The 22,617-nt window shown below is 40.6% G+C and overlaps 5 protein-coding genes and 1 long non-coding RNA gene across 6 annotated transcripts; 5 read left to right on the top strand and 1 right to left on the bottom strand.

Annotated features, from left to right (window-relative positions):
- Positions 1-235: 235 nt before the first annotated feature.
- On the top strand, positions 236-5,131 carry LOC136446316 (chondroadherin-like). The gene is made up of 2 exons (XM_066444667.1): positions 236-815; positions 2,547-5,131. The coding sequence occupies exons 1-2, from the start codon at positions 614-616 to the stop codon at positions 3,716-3,718; spliced, it is 1,374 nt and encodes a 457-aa protein (XP_066300764.1). The 5' UTR covers positions 236-613; the 3' UTR covers positions 3,719-5,131.
- Positions 5,132-7,284: 2,153 nt separating this feature from the next.
- On the top strand, positions 7,285-9,571 carry LOC136446575 (tripartite motif-containing protein 3-like). The gene has a single exon (XM_066445017.1). It carries the CDS (start codon positions 7,287-7,289, stop codon positions 9,162-9,164), a length of 1,878 nt encoding a protein of 625 aa, XP_066301114.1. The 5' UTR covers positions 7,285-7,286; the 3' UTR covers positions 9,165-9,571.
- A 1,250-nt stretch (positions 9,572-10,821) lies between these two features.
- Positions 10,822-15,796, top strand: LOC136446265 (zinc finger protein 830-like). Its single transcript, XM_066444600.1, has 8 exons — positions 10,822-10,953; positions 11,308-11,407; positions 11,735-11,937; positions 12,289-12,434; positions 13,187-13,265; positions 13,692-13,833; positions 14,333-14,409; positions 15,294-15,796. Exons 1-8 carry the CDS (start codon positions 10,847-10,849, stop codon positions 15,463-15,465), a joined length of 1,026 nt encoding a protein of 341 aa, XP_066300697.1. The 5' UTR covers positions 10,822-10,846; the 3' UTR covers positions 15,466-15,796.
- Positions 15,797-16,248: 452 nt separating this feature from the next.
- Positions 16,249-19,070, top strand: LOC136446286 (phospholipid phosphatase 3-like). Its single transcript, XM_066444625.1, has 4 exons — positions 16,249-16,495; positions 17,356-17,510; positions 18,090-18,412; positions 18,579-19,070. The coding sequence occupies exons 1-4, from the start codon at positions 16,420-16,422 to the stop codon at positions 18,652-18,654; spliced, it is 630 nt and encodes a 209-aa protein (XP_066300722.1). The 5' UTR covers positions 16,249-16,419; the 3' UTR covers positions 18,655-19,070.
- A 184-nt stretch (positions 19,071-19,254) lies between these two features.
- On the top strand, positions 19,255-20,555 carry LOC136446158 (uncharacterized). The gene is made up of 2 exons (XR_010757514.1): positions 19,255-19,547; positions 20,029-20,555. It is a non-coding gene; the product is annotated as an uncharacterized lncRNA (long non-coding RNA).
- Positions 20,556-20,938: 383 nt separating this feature from the next.
- LOC136445726 (tripartite motif-containing protein 3-like) lies at positions 20,939-21,988 on the bottom strand. Its single transcript, XM_066443860.1, has one exon. It carries the CDS (start codon positions 21,986-21,988, stop codon positions 20,939-20,941), a length of 1,050 nt encoding a protein of 349 aa, XP_066299957.1.
- Positions 21,989-22,617: the final 629 nt, after the last annotated feature.

The following is a 22,617-nucleotide window of genomic DNA, read 5'->3' as shown; positions in this document are numbered from 1 at the left end:
ATTATTGGGAGAGACATATTGCTCATAAATTGCGATGACGTTATGATGTCTGCTGGGTCTCTTCATGATTGCTTCTGACAGTCACATGTCAGTTTAATTGTACCTTTCTTTATTTATTTATCAATGTTTAGCCTTTAGGGTGGTCCCTTCAGTTAACTGAGCAACCTTATGGGATGAAAACACACAATGTCATAAAACATGCATGCAAAATGTATCAAACATTCTATCAGCTCGAAAGGCCTTGACACAAACCATATCGTTGTTCAGGGTTTTTCCACACAATTTGCAAGTGCAGCCATATTGAAATCAGATTGAATCTTAATTTTACACATGGGAATCATAATTCTTGTCTTGCAACCATTGTATCCTTTGTCCATATCAAAAGATTGCGTGTACATGTGCAGGATATGCTTTGTTCTCAATTTTTCATCAGTAAACATACTTTTGTTTATGATTCACAATATCTGTGATGAAAAATACAAGTTGTTTTCAAGCACTACCCATCATTATCTAAAGTGCCTTACTTATTGACTATCGAGTGTAAAATTACATACGATAATTAACTCATACAAAAATACCAGAGCCCGAACCAGTGAAACAGGGTATTCAAGGCATGCCCCTTAAGGCTTGTTGTTTATGCAGATTCTGTTGTTATTGTCTACGGAGAATGGTTAGCAGAGTACAAGGCGTGCCGGGGTCATCACGCAACACAGCTTTGACTAAGGCTGTCTTAAGGTGCTTCAGACAAGTCGTGCTCTTGCAAAGCTCTTGTGTCAGACTCATTGTGTCTTACTTCAAGGTGTACCTTGCAATTGGTGAGTCTTACAGTCTTTTCTTGATGCCTTAATTCCGATTATAACATAATCTTATAAGAAAAGGTTATGAAGTCCTATAGAACTGAAAAAACAACAACCTAGAAATGTTAAAGATTAATTATGATACAGCTATTGTTTGAGGTAATAACACTATTTACCTATCATAAGATAGTAAACTTTCCACAACTATATAAAATAGCAAAGTAATAAGACTGAAAAATATGAAAAAGAAAATTGATCAGAAAAGGGTCTGTTTTCCACCCATTTCATCATTCATCACCCAAAAATTGTGCAAAAAAAGATCATTTCTTGGAAGATTAACTTTGTTTACTGAAGTGTTCAGTGTCATTGCACAGTGAATCCTTTGCGGTGCAATAAATATACGCTCCATACATGTGAAAATAAGAAATTTTGATCTTTCCTATAGCTGGCATCTGGCATTTTGTTGTCGTTGTTGCAAAGCGAATAACACCGTGAGGTCAATAAGGTCCCCGATTCCCTGGCGTCAGTTGACTAAAGTAGTTTCAGCCAAAGGCAATGTCAGACTGACATGATAATTACCTAGTCCAACCACTTAAAGTATTTGTCACTTTATCAAAGCATACCTTATGAACATCTTGGATCATTGAATACCTGAGGTAATATACGAAAGTCGCTGTACTTTTGTCGTGTCAATAAAGATTTCCGCGTTATGTAAGTGTTTTCTCCTTACTTGCACAAGCCTATAGCTACATGATAATTATGTTAGTAATGAATTAAGGTCAACCAAGGACAGTTGTACAGGGAGCATGGCTATGCTGGCTTGGACACATTGTATGAATGTAAAGCCTGCGTCTAGCCATGTTGGTAGTAATTTAGCAACAGGTTCACAGCTATATATAACATGCAGCAAGGATAACAATCATGTAATTTAAATCTGAAGTGAAACAGTTGGAGAAACTGTAACAGTTATCCATTCGTAAACATTTGGTTCATGCAGACATGAACTTTCAGGTCATGGAAAAAGCATGGCTATAGCTACAGGCTTATATATTATATATTCAACAATATCCAAATCTTACTTCAAGTGTCTACCTTAACTCCCACGATTTCCAATTCCAGTCAACAGTCCAACTTACAGAAAAAATCCATGTTTACTTGACAAGTGTCTATATAAACACAATGTCATTGAATGTATTAAATGCATGAACAGTCTAACCTAACCCCGAGGTCATTTTGTTTTTCTGAAAAGTCCTTGATCTTTACATAGATCTATGCAATACTGGTATCAGCATCTGATCCCAGATCCACTTGAAAACTTGAGACGAAATTGTCATTCTTTGACTCTCAAACTGCCCTTTTTACATTTACTCAAGAGTTGGTAATTTCTGGCAGTGAAATTAGTAGGAAAATTTCATTATTCCACCATAAATCAGGTTTTCATGTCGTTTAAGGGGTTTAAAAAGAATATAAAATGTTGGTACTTAAATGTGTCCTTTCTTTTTGGTAATAAATCTATATAATAGCAGACAGTCCCCCCTCGAGCCCTTCCCCTCAATAGCATCAAACTTGCAGGGGTGGTGTATACTAGTAACATTATGGGAAAGTCATTCAGTGAAATCACTTTATTGTGTTAGTAACAAGTTTCTTTTTTTTCTTGCTTACTTTTGTTCCAAATCTTTTGTTTTCTTTCTGCAAATGCCAGTTGGGTATTTCTAGCTCTGACATACATGTATTTCATCATTCTTTCAGACACAATGTCCAGCATGCTGACAAGAGTGTTGGTCCTCCTGTTGTTCACCCTTGAGGAGTTGAAGACAACAGAAGCTTCCTGCGACTGTTCAGCTTCGACCTGCCGCTGCGAAGGGCTGAGCCTTTCCAGGATACCGCAGGACCTACCGACAACTATAACCTCCCTGCACGTGGAATATAATAACATCACGGCACTGCGTACGGAAGATTTCACAAGATACAGAAACTTGTCCAGTCTATACCTACCCGATAACCGTTTGTTCGTAATCAGGAGTCGCGCGTTCTACCACCTGACAAACCTAACGTCCATGGACCTTCGCTGGAACAAGTTGACCTGTCTGAACGCTGACACATTTGTGGGGCTCGGCGGTCTACAGGCATTGAATCTGGACTACAACGAAATCGAGGATATCGAAGAAGGAACTTTCGATGAATCTCCTAGACTCGTTCACTTGCTTCTGGGGTCAAACAGGCTATCATCGATCTCACCAGGCAGTTTTACTGGTTTAAACCAGCTCCAACTGTTAGATCTCTTTTCCAACCAGATAACCTACATCCAACCAGGTACATTCTCAAACCTTCCCCAGCTAAAACACCTGTATCTGTATCAAAATGGAATAACTTACATACACCCCGACACATTCACAAATTTATCGCACCTTCAGCTTTTGTCCCTTTTCTCCAATAAGATAACAGAGATTCAGCCCGGTACGTTCACAGATTTACCGCAGCTTCAAGAGTTAGATCTGGACTTTAACCACATCACTAACATTCACCCTGGTGCATTTTCAAACCTATCACAGCTTGAGTACTTGGGACTGGGGCACAACCAGATGGAAATCCTGCCCTTAACAATCTGTCATGAACTACATGTATCGTCGGTCCCAACTTTGATTCTTAACAACAACCCCTGGCAGTGTGACTGCAGAATAATCTCCTTAAGTCTGCAAAAAGGTATGTGCGGGTTTTGCTCACCCGAAATCACAGACCAAATTACTTGTACAAAGCCCGACAAATTTCGCGGCCAGAAGCTCAAAGATATCAATGTCACAGACCTCAACTGTACAGAGGTCGGGCACTCAAATTCTGCCACTATCCAGCAACATCATCCCTACGTGTTACATCTGTTGCTGTCAGTGCTGTTGCTGAAAAGCTACTCATTTGTGTCTTAAAACTAGAAGTTTGGTGTAAAAAATCAACAGGACTAGTTAATATAATATATAATGTTATACTGGTCTGGTAATGTACCTGATTGACCAAACTTCAGAAATGTTGCCAGTATACATGTATCAAAATTCAAATATAACTAGAAAGGCAACATTTGCAGGAGCAAATGCAACATGTATCGCCCATTTCCCTCCCCATGCAAAAAGCGACTGTGGCATCGAGGCTAACGTTTGTTGTATGTCTGCAATGTTGGTATTTGAATAAATAATTGAATTGAAGACCAGTCAGAAATGGATCTCCCCTAATTTGAAACCCTATGAATGGATGGGCTCTTCCAGGCACCCATATTCATAGTGGACCTTTAAAAAACACCTCCACCAAAAAAAAACTGGACTTTTTTGATAATCAACCAAGACCAAAATTGAATTCTTAAAAATGTCCCCCTTATTTAAGGATGGACTCTTCCAGCGGTGTATGGACAAACAGGTATCATGCAAATTTCAGAATGTAAACAAGTCAAATCTTGCTGAAAATCTAGATTTCTTCTGCGGAAGAATTTCCGCAATCCGAGAGTCCAGACAATTTTTCATTACGCAGCGAACAGTTCTTCAAACCAACTCAGGGTTTGCCAAGTTCAACTACTCTTATATTTTCTGCAATGTCAAGATCGGTATTTGGAGTATGGCCTCTTAAAAGTTGCACTCTTTTATTATACTCCAAATACCGACCTTGACATTGCAGAAAAGATATGAGTAGTAAGTTGCAGTTTGGCAGGTTGAAAAGGTCTAGTACATGCTGCTTGTAATCTATGATTAAAAGTTGCATATGACGCGCAAGAAAACAGAAGAGATTTCAAGCCTTTGTATCCAGCATAGGGATGGTCAAGCTGACATCATTACAACATGTACAGTTCTCTACATTGTAATTAAATGTATCTATGTGCAATATACCCATTTCATGGTTAATGCGGTGATACACTGTTAAGCTACATGTACATCCTACTAGTACTACATTGTACATGTAAGTCACTTCTATTAATCAAATGGTGAATCTGTCACTTCTTTCTTTTGCCTAAGGCTCACCATACAATGTACACAGCATGGTCAATGGCCTACTGTCTCCTTTGGTTTTGAAGGCAAAGGACAAACGTAATTACCTTTATCAGAATGTGCCTTTGGCGTTTCAATGTCTGACTGCTGGATGCAACGATTACAATACGGAGTACAGGACAATATTCTAGCATTTGTTGTCTATTCTTAAGCACTGCAGTCATGTAATCTTGCTTTAGTCTTGGTCGTATTTATGTTAGTCATAGACAAACCAATAAAAGGTATGTGCAGCATTGTAAGTTTTATGTAACGTATACATTGTGTATGTTAAGAGTAGAGGTTGCATTCTGGTAAACTTGCCTATTCTGCCAGTAGAGGCCCTGGTCGGAGTCTCTGTCAACACATGTAACGGCCTATTCTGCTTGTAGAGATTCCGATCTGAAGCTGTAAATTCAAAGATAATTTCTTTAAAGACAGTCGGAACTTTTCAACATCGATTCATGTCACTTTAAATCAATGCATTGACTTGAAGTTTCAATGGATTTTCACAATGTCATGAAAGACACTGTGTAACACATGCATCCTGATCAGAAGCTCTTTCGACAGAGAGCTTCCAAGACAACTCGGTCCCTGGGACAACTCCGCCCCTAGCAATTCTGGAGAACTCGGCACCAATTACTCATGATCAGTGCATGATAAGTGTATTTGGGGCTAAAAGAATGACAACTCTACCGATCTGTCAGCCTGATAAGTGGAATAAGAATTTTAAGAAACAAAACACAGTCCATAAATAAGCATTTTTGTATTTCCGTAAGTCTCAAACATTACAAGACCGCCCGGACGCCATTTTGTTTGTTATTTTTGACGCTCTTTCACAAAGTCGCTATGCTTCATGTTCTGTTATGAAAGTGCTTATAACCTATTACCGATGAAACTAAATGTACATGTATAGCAGTTCATTATGTTTGGTTGGACATAGATTTTAACAGTTTTTAGGTTTTCAAAACGCATCTAGACAACTCGAGATGATAAAACTTCCTTATTGATATTTAAACTATCAAAGCGTTACGACGAAGTGACCTGCGGATCCGGAGTTTCACAATTTCCTATATTTTTAGACAACATGATTGGCAGTTAAACATGTTTTATTCCTCACATAGATCTTAAAAACTTTCTTTTCTGTTTGATGATCTATGTCAGTTTTGGGCCTCCGTGCCGAGTTGTCCTGAGCTAGGGGCCAAGTTGTCCAGAATACCGACAGAGACTCAGAGTCCGATCGGGATCTCAGTGATTCTGCCATATCGGCATCTTTACCCTGACACATGCACTAAGGATTTATAAATACTTGGAAATATCCATCCACCAGCAAGATTGTAGATGGTGGGTAATAAGTTGCAACCCACAAGTTGCAACATTACAGGGTTAAGAATTTTAGGCAAAATATCAAATCTGATTCAGTATATTGAGACTATAACTTATAAGATAAGAGCATTCTAAAACTCACGATTTTTTGTATACAATTTTGCTGTCTTCATTCAAGAGTTTATAATTACAACCTGCAGTAAATGTACATGGTGATATTAAGATTTACTATATGCTACATGTACATGTATATGTCTATATTTATGTTGTACATAGAGGGTAATATATCATGTATATATCTACAATGTACAAAATGCATATTATTTCTATTGTACAGCCTGAATCATTTTTCTCAATAAACAACTGCATACTTCTATTATGAAACCTGACGGTATGTCTAGACTAAGTGTTTTCAATGTACACATCTAGTATGTACATCATGTGATGATATTCAACTTTGCAGGTAATATTCAACTTTGTTTGTTGATAGCTGAGTAAATAATCATGCTCAAAATAATTTCTAAAAAAAACGTGACAATTTGGAATATCAATACAACAACATCTGTACACACAGTATCTCATCAGCTATATACAGTTTCATTTTGTCCTGTTGCTGAAATTTACTGTCCGTGAACCAACGAAATAATTTGGTGTGGCCAAGGGTGTTCTATCTATTTAACCTGGTCAACACAATTCCAAGCTGCAATTCACCCAGAATGTGTCATGATCATGTGTAAAGAAATTTGATACCACACATCTACTTTGATATAATTTGTTTATCATACTTAAGAAATTTGGTAATCTAACAGTAAAAAAAGTCTATAATCCCCCCCCCCCACACACACACACATATTCACACAAACTTGTGTTTGAGGAGAGCCACACTGGTACCTCAAGCGCTTAAAAGAACCCACAACACTTATCCAAAAGAGTACTTCCCAGTGTGAGTGGATCACTATACTAGTATATGAATCTGTCCGGATATGCAGCTAGCTTGTAGTACTCTGATCAGTACAAACCTTAAGGCCTGGTGTGTTACGCCTTGAGGCATTTACCTGGCATATATGCAATACAAACAAACAAACTTCACACAACTATGAGCTAGACTTGCCTTATCAGTTGTAAGGTAACTTATTATACGGGGCTGCAAACAAACTGCAACATGGACTTTGATTGGGGGTGGGACTGCCATGTACATGTAGGTAATAGATTTAAAGTTAAAGTGACAAAAATCATGGCTGCCATGTCGCAAAGTCTGGGGGAGCAAATCCACGAAGAGTTGTCCTGCAGTATCTGCCTGGAGCTGTTCACCAGGCCCAAGGTGCTGCCCTGTCAGCACACCTTCTGTCAGGACTGCCTTAAGGACCACGTCGAGGTCAGAACACCTCTGGAGTGTCCCAACTGCCGGCAGCCTTTTAGTCTACCATCTGGAGGTGTCACCGTATTGCCTGACAACTACCTTGTGGCAAGTCTGTGCGAAAGAATTATCAAGCAGAGCTTTTCAGACGATAAGCAGAAATTCAAATCCTCAGATCAGTGCAATTTTCACCCTGGTGAACAGCTATCTCTGTACTGTGAGGAATGCAATGTGCCATTGTGTGTGACATGTTTAGACGAGGCTCACAGGGGTCATGGTACAATGTCCCTGAAGAGGGCCTCGCAGGAAAGGCGGTCCTCAGTTCAGACGCTGGTAGGGGAGGGGAGAGACGTCGTAGAGACGTACTGCAGCCTTCTACGAGATCTCAGGGACAAGGAAAAGTTCCTGGCGGAGCAAAAGAAGCTTACAGAGAGTAGCATCACTGTGGCTTTCGACGAAACAGTACAGACTCTAACGGAGAATAAGAATGGCCTGATGTCTAAAGTTGAACAAAGATACATGCTCAACTTAGAGACCATACAGAGCCAAAGAGATGACATTTTGTCCAAAGTTGCAGAAATGTCTGCCGCATGTGATCATGCGGAGCAAACCATGCAGCAAAGGGGGAGGACGTCCTTTGATCAGGAGATCGGTCTAAACCGATTGGTGGGCAAGTACAAGGGTACAGCGGACCAAGGCCCTAAGGAAGCCAAGGTTGCTGTCTTTCAGTGTGTAGAGGTGATGGTACCACCACTGGGGTTTGTGACTGTTCAGTTTATCTCTCTCCCCGAAAGCCAGAGGTCAGAGGCCATGGGTCATGATCAGGGTCAGCCTAAGATCGTGAAGTTTGGTGGAAAGGGTTCAGACCAGGGGAAATTTGACAGGCCACACGGCATAGCAGTGTCCAACAATAGCCTCGTGTACGTATCAGACTATGGAAACGAAAGGATTCAATGCTTCAACCTACAGGGAACATTTCTCCATCAGTTCCCAACGGTTGTGTCGGAGCAGGGCATTTTCAAATCTCTCATGTCAGCTAAACATAGAATGAAACCAGAAGATGTGTCCATGGACAGAGATGGAAACCTGTGGGTGGTGGGTTCAGACAGGGCTGCTGAGTATGCCGTAAGGTACACCCCCAAGGGCAAGCTGCTGACCAAGATTGACCTAAAGCGCACAGGACGACAGAGAAAGATTTCCGTCGACACAATACGGAACAACATCATCGTAACAGAAACATCAGGCTCCCCATCACCACAAGGTGTACTTTGTGTGTACAGGCCAGATGGAACACTTGAGAGAACAGTGGGTGGTTCAACAAAGATGGAACGGCCAGAATATGTAGCTGTGAACAAGGGAGGGCACATCTTTGTCTCCCACTTCATGGACTCCTGCGTGTACGTGTATCGTGAGGACGGCCACTTGCAGTCCATTTTCGGGGGGGAGGGAAGTGGGGAGGGCAGGATGAAGTACCCAGGGGGCATCTGCACTGACAGCTCTGGTAACATCATTGTAGCAGACAAGGGGTACAAGACTGTAACGGTGTTCGATAAGTCAGGGAACTTCCTAAGGTACATCACAAGTGTCGTGGGTCGTCCTGTGGCCGTTGCCATGGCACCAAAGGGACAGTTGCTGGTGACGGATGACATCTACAACACAGTCACCATTCTCCATACTTACTGATTCCTTTCAAAAGAAGAGTAAAATTGACAGCAACTTGAGCAAGGAAAGAAGAGGATTGAAATTCAATGACTTTTAGTTTTAAATAGCACTAAGAAGTACATGTACAAGTTACCGGCAACTTGTAATATAAAACAAGATTGAAGGAATTGATTCAAGTTGTAATCAAATACATGTCATGGATTGATTTGTTGCACAAAGACATGAAAGAGCTTAAGCTTTACTTGTACATGTGGTGAAAGACAATTTCAGAAATAATAAGGAGTGGTCATCAGAGAAACAAGAAGTAAACATATTTCCTAGCCTGACTATATAAAACACTAAATTATTAGTACTTGTACCATTAGACCTGAAAGGTATATACAAAATGTATTAAATAGCTATTCCGTGAGAACTTGGAACATTGTCTGCTGCCAGGTATTTTCTTATGAGAAAGATCAGGAGGCAAGTAAAACAGTTGAATCATATTCATCTAAATAATTTCCTTCAATTCCTCACAGCAAGTTTAAAAATGGACTGTCAAAAATTTAGCATGGCTACTGATAGGAGTATCCTGTCAACAGTGAAAATAAGTCTTATTGACAGGAAGCACAAAAATATTTTTGACATGAACATCCTGTCAATAGAGCATCTTTTCATGATAGGAACATCCTGTCAATAGTGCAAAAATATATATATTATTGACAGGAAAATCCTGTCACTCCTGTTACTCAGTCAAACCTGCCCAGGCACGGACCCGGGAAGCCACCAACTTACTAGTAAATACCAAACCATCTACGCCCGTACAGACACATGCAGATTTTTATTTTTTCCACACACAATACCCGAGTGGAACGCCCTGCCTGGCCTGGTCGTGTTGTCTCCCATAGTTGAAACTTTCCGGGCCAGGCTGGAGGCCTGCCCGCCTTCTTCGGGGCCTCCCTCCCCCTACATTGCCATTGACGGGTTCATTTGGGGGTATATAACTAAGTTGAAGATAAAAAGTTGAAGTCACTAGTGCCCCAAAATTTTAGTGACATGAACATTCTGTCAATACAATCAAGGAGGTTTAAATTCTTTTGCTGACAGAAGAATCCTGTCAATAGTGCAAAAAATATCATTGACAGGAACAGCCTCGGCTGAAATTAATACCCTCCTGGATATGCTGTAGCCTGTATACGTAGATATAGTATAGGCCTGTCTACAGTTTTGATCGGCCCAAGGAGGTTCTATATCCTTGATCGGCCCAAAATTTGACGGACATGCATGCATGCTGTATTAATCTATAAAACGCTACTAGTAGTAAATGACAATATCATAACGTTTAGCATACTCACATTTTCCTTGTGATGATCACAAGTATGTTCACAAGATGGTTACGGCAAATATGACAAATGAAATGCATAAAATCAAACATTTCCTGCTGATCTGCACTCTGTCCCAAGCAAAGACGTATTTTGAACATTGGCTAACCTTTCACCTGAGAATAATTCACTTTTGCCAAAGGGTATTCTTATTTTGCTTTATTTTTTACTTAATTCATTAAATCAAGTTATATTTTCAATTTTTATTCATTTTTAAGGCATAAATATTTATTGACATCTTAGCCATTGTAGTATTTGTTTTTGATCAGAATTACACTGTTTTTAAATCCATCGAGTACCCCTTAGTCTGAGTAGAATCGCCCACAACTTCTGGAAGGCAAAATGGCGCCCAAAGGAAAGAAAAAAGTGGACGTCCGAGAGTTGATGCGAAAACAGAAGGCCGAGAGAGCTTCTAGTGGACCCAAACGGATAGAATCACCGCTAGTGAGGTATGAAGACTCTCTCGACGCTATAGATATGCTTTTGCATGACGAAATAAGCGCTATGCAATGCCACTGAATGATCTGTGGAGAGGGGGGAGGGGGGCAAAGCGACAGCAAGTACGTTTACTAGTCGCGAACGTAAAATCATCATTTATCTTTTATCTCTCTTTACCTAAGTAGCTAATAAGTATACCTATACATTTTGATATGTATTTAGTTTTTTTAGAACATAAGTGCGAAATTCAGCTATTATTGATAAATATTAAAAGTAAAACACCGCCCATGTTATTAACTCTGTCCATAATTTTGACAGGCTATTGGCTATAATCTTCTTCTCCTTCTTCCTTCTTACATGTGTAGGTATAACAGCCTCGGACAGCTGTTATGTGTCGTCTGTAAGGTGCAGGTCAAAAATGAGCTGGTCTGGCCAGCACACGTCGCTGGCAAGAAACACAAAGAGGTTGGTATAATAATTACACATGTAGCGTGTTCACAGTTCCAACTGCGCTTGTCAAAGGTGAAGGCTCCCGAGACATCAACAAAACATGTCTTGACATTGTTATATAAATCGAATGATGGAGGCCATATATATCTGGGCATGTATAAAACATGGTCCAGACAAGAACTGCACCTTTGAGTTTGACCTGTGTATAAAAATTATGCACAGTTTGATCTGTGAACACACTTATTTTCTTGTGAGGGAATCTGTACCTTTCTTCCAAACTGAACCATTCAAACAGTTCCTGAATGAAACCTCAACAACATGAATGTTCTCTTCTTTGCTCAGAATGTAGAGCTACTGAAGAATAAAGGAGACAATGGCACATCAGTCGGTCCGAGGCCTGCTACACCTCCCAGAAACCTCGCCGGAGTCAAGCGGAAAGTTGAGGAGACCAGGGAGACAACTATCGGCCAGGAGAAGAAACAAAAAGTCACCAACAATGTACCAATTAAGGGGATCCTCAAGAATGCAAAACCAGTCACACCTGGGTTAGTGTTGTAACTTAACTTCATCTCTTGATTTTTTTCTTTTTCTAAGTGTGTTATTATATCAGAAAGAATTTCATAGCAAAAAGGGCTATATTGACCAAACATTGTAAAATACCAAGTTTGTACATTTTATATTACTAAATTGATATTAATTGATTGATAATTGTAAGCAACAGGCCAAGCTAGGTTATAAGGTTTTGCAACAAGTATTTAACAACAATACTACAAGACTTATCTGTCTTACAAACATACAACTAGGAAACTAGAGAATTATATTGAACATCATTGACAAGAACTGTCGTACCAATCACTATTGGTATTTGTCTCTGACCTGTTCCTTTCTTCCTTCAGACTGCCCTCCAACTTTTTTGATGGGACCAGTAAATCTTCCACTTCTTCAGTGCCCAGTAAACCTCTGGTAGACTTCTCTGACGACGATGATGATGATGATTCTGATGAGGAAGAAAATAATGGTGCGACAACAGGACTACCTTCTGGTTGGTAAATTATTGATATTATTTGGCTAGATTCTGATAGGACATATAGATGTATAATATTATTCTAATAAGTATATGCTAATGGCAGCAAAACTTATTCTTAGCTTGAAGTGAACTTGTAACTGTACATATTCATCACTATTCATATATATTTTTGTTTCACTGATGTACCACCTAATTATAAAGATGTTAACAGTTACGTTAATAGTTACTTTAGCAACCGGCACCCTCCTACAAGCAGGACCCCTATCTGTCGATTCGTTGGCTCGCTCGCGTAGGGGCCCTGCTCTTTAGTCCTGGTAGACACGATTCTGGCGACATCGCCACCAAAACAGCTTCATCCAATCAGAGGGTTTGCTAAACCTAATCTAGACCAAAACCGCAAAGGACGCTGGGAAGCTATCAACTAATCAGGTTACGTCTCATATCGTTACTTTAGGTTCAGAACAAATTAACCGCCAAATTGTGCCAAATAAGGACAGCTCGTACCAATTATTCATGATTGTTCATGAGCAACTGTCAGTAACGTCAACAGAACCGTGTCTACCAGGGCTAAAGAGCAGGGCCCCTACGCAAGAGTCAGCCAACGAATCCAGCGACAGGGGTCCTGCTTTTAGGAGGGTGGCAACCGGATGATTTTGTAAAATTCTCCAGTTGCTAGAGTAACTGTTATCTAAGATATCTTACTATCTGGATGTCTAACCTTCATTAACAATGTACTACATGTACCTGCTTTCTCAATTTTTCCTCAGATTTTTTTGACAGCAGTTCTAAAGCATCAGCCAGCAGCACGGCAGCTAAACCAGATACTGGCTCATCAGAGACCACAAAGTGATTGATTTATTTAAGTCCCATTAAAGCTGTTAGGAAATTCCAACTTAATTGCTCAGGTGTCTAAAGTTAACATTTGCTATCTGTATGATAATTTTGTTTTTATGTAGGTTACTGGTACTAGTACATGTATCTATGGCTTTAAAAATACCTTTTATGTCACTGTTGTTCATGTATAGATAGAAAAATGTCAAAATGGACATGTATCCTATCATACATGTATATAATAACATTCATATCTCAACTTCATGTTTTGGTCTATACATGTATGTACATTTAATCTTTACAATGAAAAACAATTTGTCAAGCCAACTTGATTTCATCCATGCTTCATCTTCATCTTGCTTGAAGGTGGCTTTGTAAAAACTCATCTTGAATTCAACTTCTTGATTATTTACATTGCAAATGCATGATTGATACATGTAGGTCCAACACAGCAGAGGGAATACCTGAGGGCTTCTTTGATGACCCAGTCACTGATGCCAAAGTCCGAAACGTGCCACTTCCCAGTGAGAACGAGGAGGAAGAATGGCTGAGGTTCCAGAAAGCTATCGCACTGGAGGCATCGGTAAGATCCAACTCTTGAGATTTTGATAATTCAATCAATCAGTCAATCAACATCCTTTAGTTAAACTGGAATACCCTGTTGGCCACTCTTCACGTTGGTCACGGGAACACTGATATGTAATAGATACTTACAAAAATACATAAACAAATACCTAATGTAATCATAACAAATTGTCCAATATCACAGTCCACAAATCTCCATCAACATTCCAAACAACCATATTCTTTCTTTGAATGGAATCCTCAGACTGGTAGAGTTGTGTACTATTCATGGGTGTATGAAGCATTTTCCCGCTTGTTATACTTAACTCTCTCTCTGCAACTGTATATCCTATAGCTATGTCTAGTTCAGTGATTGAGTGATCGTGCCATATGCCAAAGGTTGTGGGTTCAATTCCCAGCTCTGCACCTTTTCAGCTCACATGATGGATGTGTACAAATATTCCTTCTTCTTTACTTTACTTGATCATCAGGTTTTATGGTACATTTTTATCCCTCAGGCATCTCAGGCAATGATAGAGGTGGAGGATGAAGAGGTCCAGGCTGATAGAGAGATCACCGAGATAGATGATCAGATGTAAGTAACAGTTACAGTCAAACCTGGGTTCAGCAACCACTCGGGGGACTGAGAAAAAATTGTTGCTGAGGACAGGCGGTTACTGAGGACGGGCTGGGGCTAACTGTAAAAATGGACGGGACTGTTTTAATGTAGCTTGTGACTGGAAGTGGTTGCCTGTACCAGGATTGACTGTACAATCTTGTCTTTTCTTGGATCCATGGAAAAGGACAAGACTTTGAATCACTGAACAATTAGTTTGCATCCACCCATACATACATGTAACTATTCAACCAACAAACCAACGAATGCCATGGAACACATAGCTCCTTTGGCGGAGGTTGAAAACAATATAAAATGTATTTTTAGGCCAAGTCAAGAGATTTTTGCATTAGGACATTAAGCCGAAAGTTCTATATTCAAGGAGAGCCACACATTGAGCATATTAAAAACCAACCTTACTCTTGGATATCAAAAGCAAGTGAGAGTCCATCACAATATGAGTGGATCAAACCTATTAGTCTAGTCTTATGCAGCTTGTAAGAAACTTGTTTGCTGCACCTTGGGACCGTTTACAAGTTCTGCAAAACTAAGAAAGAAACACATGTCTTCTTAGTCTATGTCATCATCATCGGTCGGTCGCGCAGCGGCCGATCACAGGTCCTCTCCACATCCGCCGATCAGTAGCCATTGCAGTGATGGCCTGTGGAGTCAGGTCGCCTTCAGCATCCCCCAGCAGGTTCTGGATGTAGGTCAGGTAGCTCGTCTTCTGACGTCCTGGCCGTCTTCTGCCGTGTAGTCTATATAACACAAACAATGCTGTCCATTGCAATAATGGGCCCCTCCCTGTTTAAAGTCGGTGTTATAAACACGATTTAATCATGCTAATGTTTTCTGTGCCACAGTCACCGGTTACAGAAGGTGGAGTCCATGGCGGACCGTCTAGAGAAGGCAGAACAACAGAGGATGTGCAGGAAGTCCGAGTCAGAGGAGATGGAACAGGACAGCAACAGTGAAGCAGAGGAAGCAGAGTTTGAAGAGTTCTTAGACTGGAGATCTAAAGGCACCTGGAAATAACAGCACACAGAAATCAAACACTTCCTATTTTGTTACAGAAAGTATAGTCTTTATTCTCACAAATGTATATTTCTCCTTATGTAGTCTCTCTTTCAAACAAGTAAGTTCTCACATGCAGAATTCCTGAAGTATCATGATGTGAAAACATTTGTAATAGATAAGATTTGTAATGCACATAATGTTCATAATCACTGAATTTGATCATTGAAAAGGAAATGAACGGCATATATACCTACAGACCACAAGAAGAAAGACAGTTACTGTATATATTACATGGTCGAAGTGACAGTGAATATGTTTCTGGCATTGAATAAACATCCACTACATGTAACGGTTATATCGTCAGCTTTTTGTTTCAAAATAAACAGACTTAATTAAAGACTGTGTTTCAGTCTGAATGTCGAAGACTGAACTAGAGTGATATTCATATGATTCAGACTTTGATAGCTAGAAGTTTAAGATGTCTTCCTTCATTCCATAGTTGAATCATCTGATACTGAGTACGTACTATAATAATAAATTATAATAATGTCTGTGTTGTCACTGCAGTATTTTATTTACATGGTACATGTATGAAAATTCTTTCACGTTCTTCAGGTCATTTTGTAGAAAACAGTTGAATTTTTACACCCTTTTCAACAAGACACAAGGCTATCGGAGATAGTAGACTTCACCCCTCAACAGTAAACGCCCTATGGCACAAACAAATAAACACAGACACACCCACACAGACAGTCAGACAAGCCAACAATAATGATATATATAGTTATCTCTGGGTGAAAGAAAGAGGTCAGATGTTAAGAGGTTTGAAATTAGCACAGAATGTGCCCAAGGCGCTTGACAACATGCGGGTAACTGGTTTTTCAACTCAGTGCCTGCTATACCTGTGGTAAGTTGGGCATACTTGAGCTAAGTTGGCGTGAGTAATTTGTATAAACAGCAGTGTTCTGTAGTATGGATTTCACTAAAGGTCTTGTGAAAGGCAGAAGTTTCGTGCATACAGCGGTGGATGTAGCTGTCCTTCTTTTACGTGAGTTCTAGTTTTTTAATTCTATGTAACGCAGAGTGGTTTAGTGCCTTCCCCATTGTAAATGGCCAAGTTTGGCATATGGTTCAGCATGCAAATATCAAAAGACGTGAATATTAGTACCTTGATTTTCTTAACATAAGGAATGTAATACATAGTCGAATGTATTCATATCTTTTTGTCAATAACTTGCAGCGCACGTTAAGTACTAACCAAAGTTGGAGTGAACGTTTAACAAGCGCTAGGTTACAGTTAAATTGTCCTAAAGCTATGAATCTCACGAGAGATAAAATGGCCGAAAACAACTAGTTGTCTAAAGGTCTAGTCACGCGACGTACATGTACGATTGGCTTACGATAGGTAATTGAGGGCATTCTTGGGGCAGTTTTGGATGTGTGATATACAAAATTAAGCAGTCCTGTGATGAGAAAGGTTGCCATATATCCCCCTTAATGGTCAGCTCTGCCATAGCCTCACTGAAAATCGTACAATTGTTATCGTTAAGTAGAGTTCATTCGTTTCTGTAAGAAAGATCGCATCTCGCATAGATTCTTCATTTTTGTTTTCTTCTTTGACTTTGGAATTGACTTTGGCATCCTACGACATTCATATCCGTTTCCAAAATATCTATTTTGTAATTTACAGCAGATATTTTACAGTTGCTTTGTATGATTTACAGTATGGCTGAAACGGACGAAAATTGATGGATGTCATCCATATAATCAAATCAACATTGCCTTAAGTCCACACATTTTTCCAGTGGCGGTGAGCACACTATCCCAAGACAAACACCATTTATTGGTGAAATAACCCTGATAAGCAATATAATGAGTTCTGTGGAAATTTGTTTTTATCTACCATAGTTGCTCTGCCACTTGTACTGGTGAAAACACACGTTCTGGAGCCAGCTGATCGCCTGTTCTACTGTGATGACGTCGCACTCTCGTTCCCAGCCAAGAAGGAGCGGTTCCCGACCTGGCTCGTGTTCGTTCTCAGTCTGACTATCCCCATAGTCATGGTAAATTACTCAAAATTTTCCTGACTCCTTTCTAAACAGTCAACGTTTATCAGTAAGGAGAGGGCGTTGTCATCATTGCATTGCCGCTAAGAAGTTATTATCCATTCATGATAGAGAAAGCTTTGGAAAGACAAATGAGAAGAGAACTTGAGACTGAATAGACGAGAAAGAACGAAGGAAGAAAAGACAGCAAAACACAAATCTTTTAACAGTCGACTCTTTTTCAGTAAGGAGAGGGCATTTTCATCATTTGAATGTAGGCAAACGACTCAACCCCAGAATAAAATGGCTGTATATATACAATCAAGGAGGTTATAGGGAACCATCGCACAATCATATCACAGTTTGCCTGTTTACAGTGTATAGTTTTGTTGTTGTTTTTTTCCAAATCTACACAGCATGATAACAATGAACTAAGCGTCCTTTATCTAAATTTCACAGCTTTGTTCCCACATGGTTTATGAAGCTTTCATAAATACAGCGATGCAATTAACTTAACGTACTCCAATTACGTATAGATTTCACAAATGATTTATGAAATCGTTGTCATCAGTACAATTATGATACCTCTCCTCCTAGGTTATGATCGTCGAGATGGAAGCCATCAAACGCGTGCTTCTCAAAGCCGCAGCGGATGCGAAGGATATAGACGAAATTATCGAGCTGTCACGTGACCGTGTGTCCGACCTTCTTCACGACCGCCTGACCCGGATTCTCCTGGCGTTCAAGTTCGGATTTCTGTTGACGGACGCCACGCACTGGCTCACAGCGCTAACCGTGGGGGAGTTCCAGCCAAGTTTCCTCAGTTATTGTAGACCCAACGTCACTGGCCACGCATGCGCAGCGGGACTGGTATCTGTCAGCGCATGCTCAAATGACGGGATACAAGTCAACGACCACAGGTCTGTTGCGTTTTAGATGATTTTCATTCTTAGCTTCGGGGGCAGGCAAATGTAGAGACCAATTGTTGGATTTTATCAGACATGTTCTATCGTGTTAGGTAGAAAAAACGACGGACATTTGTGTGGTGTTCTTTTTATTTACGGATCCTTTTTCCCATTTCTTCAGACTTTCTTACTGGTCAGAAAACGCAGCCATCTCCGTTTACAGTATGACATTCCTTATAGTAAGTGTATCTATTTAGTAATCATTTGCATTGTAGAACTTTTTAATGTTGATTGACTGATGATTGATGAATGAACGGTTTATTGAGCACTCAAACTGACAATGGCATGACAGACTTCACAAAGATATTGATCAATCAAGTGGGTAAAATCTAGTAACATTTTAAACCATCTAAAGTTAAAAGAGCAGCGTCTTTAAAAACGGGAGTGCAAAACAAGGATTTAAACATTAGGCATTCAAGATAGAGAGGGTGTATAAGTACATACTGTTTTGCTGGTATATGTAACATAATCCTGATAGACAAGAGATAGCGAGTTTTAGTATTTTGACTAGCAAACGTGTTTGTATTACTTATGAATGCATGCATTCAGATGTTAGAATCAATATTCATTCGTGATAAACAAAGGAATGATAAATGGAAAGGGAAGACATATTTGATGTATGGCGAGTAAGGAAGGAAGAAAAGAAAAACATAAGATAATGGAAAACAAGAGAAAAGCACATTAAACCTTTGCATAACCCTTCGTCGATCAATATTAACCATGGTAAAATCCTAATTCACAACAGCCCTACAGCATCAGCTATAGATAAACAGTCATACATATATATGAAAATGACAGACTCTGCCACATAGGTCACATCTGTACGTACGCTGACTCATCGACCAGTTCTACTGCAAAGTTCTTTTCTGTGGATCCACTTTCTGTTAAGCCTTTAACATTACTTTATTTCTAGATCTACCTGCAGGTCCGCTGGCCGTGGGGGAACCCGTCGTTAGTCCGGCCGCTGGTCCAGCTGCACGCGCTCATCCTGGCTCAGGTCATCTCTCTGTCTCAAGTAGCCGACAACGAGCACGTCTTCGGCGAGATTCTGGCGGGCTGGGTCTTCGGTGGGACCATCACACTTCTCATGGCAAGTTGGAAATTATTCTCTCAGACGAGGGGGGATATAGACTCAGTCACGTTTGGGACCGCATCTTTCTTGCCGCAACGCCGCCATGCGGCAAGGACTAGTAGTGTTCATTACACCCTGATGAAAGCAGCATAAATGTTTCTGAAGAAATTGATGATTTTTGTTTGCCGCAACGCCACCATGCGGCAAGGAATAGTAATGTTCATAACACCCTGAGGAAAGCAACAGAAAGCATCCTAAATATGTTCGTGAGAAAATTGACTGGGTTTGAGTATCTACCGTCAATTTTCGTTCTTGCTGTTGTTGTCCGTTTTATTAACAAGCAGGTTGACATAAAGTACTAGTAAACATGGACTAACGTTAAAGCCTAAAAGCCACACGACGAGTTTGCTACATATTAACTTGAAAACCTGTGAATAAAACTACACGCTCTTGCGCTTTTCCGTAAGCGAATGTCATCTGTAACTTTTTTCTCTTTCAGGTTATTTTTGTGTCTGGTTTGCTAGATGTCAAGGTCAACCCAGACACACCGACCGAGGTGTCCAAACTAAGGAGAGGGGAGGTGCATGGACTGAGCTCGGACTGGGACTGAGGTTACTGACTGTACATGGACTGGGACTGAGGTTACTGACTGTACATGGACTGGGACTGAGGTTACTGACTGTACATGGACTGGGACTGAGGTTACTGACTGTACATGGACTGGGACTGAGGTTACTGACTGTACATGGACTGGGACTGAGGTTACTGACTGTACATGGCCTGGGACTGAGGTTACTGACTGTACATGGCCTGGGACTGAGGTTACTGACTGTACATGAACTGGGACTGAGATTACTGACTGTACATGGCCTGGGACTGAGGTTACTGACTGTACATTGACAAACAACTTTACGCACAGTTAGATTGTCCATTTATTGTATCGACATATATCCCTGTACATTTAGATGAAGAATATACAATGTACGTATGTAAATTGAGGTAAAGATTAAAAATTGTGTAATCATTCATTTTTCTGATTGATTGATTGTTTGTTTGTTTGTTTGTTTGTTCGTTTGTTTGTTTGTTCATTTGTGTCAAGCGTTGTTCCATTGGAAACAGCGGTTTAAGTCCAGGATGACTCCATGTATTATTATCTATTCTCGTGTCATTTGTCTTTATCAAATTGGCTATAAAAACACTAATAAGAATAATACTTAGATGGCATACAAATGGTATGACGTACTATAGGCATCACACACACACACGCATACACCCATGCACACATGTGTACACACGCACACACTCACACACACACACACACACACACACACACACACACACACACACACACACACACACACACACATACACAGTGTTACAATAAATGACTGTTAGTCATATTTTACCTATTATTTATCATTGCTATACGGAATAATAGTGGCAGTGTCCGTGCCACAATGACCAACACAAGTGACCACCAGAAAGTTCGGCCCCGCCGCCACGGCGCACAAGTCCTGCATGTCCGTGATGACGTGTCGGAGAAACTTGCCTTCGCTGTTGAACACACTCACCCGCCAGTTCCCCCTGTCCACCACGATGACGTCACCCTGTCGGTCCAAGCAGATACCGTGCGGAGAGTCCAACTGTCCATCCCCGCTACCGAAACTTCCAAACTTCTTGTACTTCTTTGTAACTTCGCGGCCTTCCATGAAAACGTGGACGCAGTGCAGCCAACTGTCGGTGACGTACAGGTCTCCTTTCTGGTTCACCGCGACGCCGGTCGGTTTTCTGGTATTTCTGGGCCCCACAACTTTCACTGGGGTGCCGTCGGGGGTGTACACTGTCACACAACTTTCGCTGTATCCTTTCCTTTCAACCATTCTTGTGCGCTGATCTGTAACTACAACCTCTATTGCATTTGTGAAGTTTTCAAGTCCATCATTCTCTTCTTCGGACTTCTCACCGCCCTTCTTCTTCTTTTTCTTCTTTGAGCCCTCTGACGTAGCTTGTACGCGTACATGCTTGATATCAGCCCTCACAGCAATCCCACTAGTGACCCCGGTAAGGGGGAGGTCAATCTTCGTGAGGAAACGACCTGCGTTCGAAAACTGTGCGAGCAGATTCTGGCGGATATATGCCTTCTTCTTCACTTCAAACATGGTCCCAACAACCCACAAGTTCCCATCCTTGTCTACAGAAACGTCGTGAGGTCGGAAGGGTTGACGTCTCGCCACAGTGTTGAAAGCACGGACGACTTTACCTCGGGTGTCGCACACGGCGATTCGCTCGTTCAAACTATCGGCGACGAAGATTTCCGAAGTTTCTGACACCGCGACTCCGGTTGGGCTGAGAAACTGGTTCTTTCGTGATCCTCTGCCTCCAAACTTTACCTTCTTTACTTCCTTCTCTCCATCCTCTTTCTTACTTTTATCGTCTTTAGTTGTCTTTTTCTCTGACATGTTGACGTCTCAACCTAACAGTTAAGAATAAACAGTAATTACGGTCTTCAATGTTGCAGACATGCTTGCAAAACCGGAGAAACCAGGAGAAAGCCTTTACCTTTGAGGTCAGAACCTTGCACAGCGACACAACATCTCCATGCAACTACTTCATGTAGATTCATCTGTCTTAACTTAAAATAGAGCAAAAACATTAAAGTTGGATGAATAGTGACCAATTTTAGGCAAATGAAGTTAACAAAAATATCTTAAAATGTTGTATGGAATGTGTTGGTGTAACAATGTGTCATGTTTGATTGAATGGCGCTATTGTTGAATAGACCACGCCTCCCTTCGTACGTGCTGCTGTAGAAAATTGTGAAGTAACCTGAAAGGACCCTTTGGCGAGTCAGGTCTGGGTCAACAGAGCCCCGAGGCAGTTACGTTAATTATACTCATCCGAAACAAAAAACAATCGGGCCACATGATGCGCTCAGCGAGGGAAGTGATTTTCAAGGCCGATATAAATGGCGACAAGATTATATGGATCATACATATGGAGAAGCATGTGTTGTTTAGAACGTTAATTAACGTTACCACTATTTTGTCATACCTGTATGTGACTAGCTACCATGCGGTATTTCTGCGAT

Source organism: Branchiostoma lanceolatum, chromosome 12 (assembly GCF_035083965.1).
Source record: "Branchiostoma lanceolatum isolate klBraLanc5 chromosome 12, klBraLanc5.hap2, whole genome shotgun sequence".
In the NCBI taxonomy this organism is placed as follows: Eukaryota; Metazoa; Chordata; class Leptocardii; order Amphioxiformes; family Branchiostomatidae; genus Branchiostoma; species Branchiostoma lanceolatum.
The sequence above is the reverse complement of the archived record's forward strand: the minus strand, read 5'-3'. Positions and strand labels throughout refer to the sequence as shown.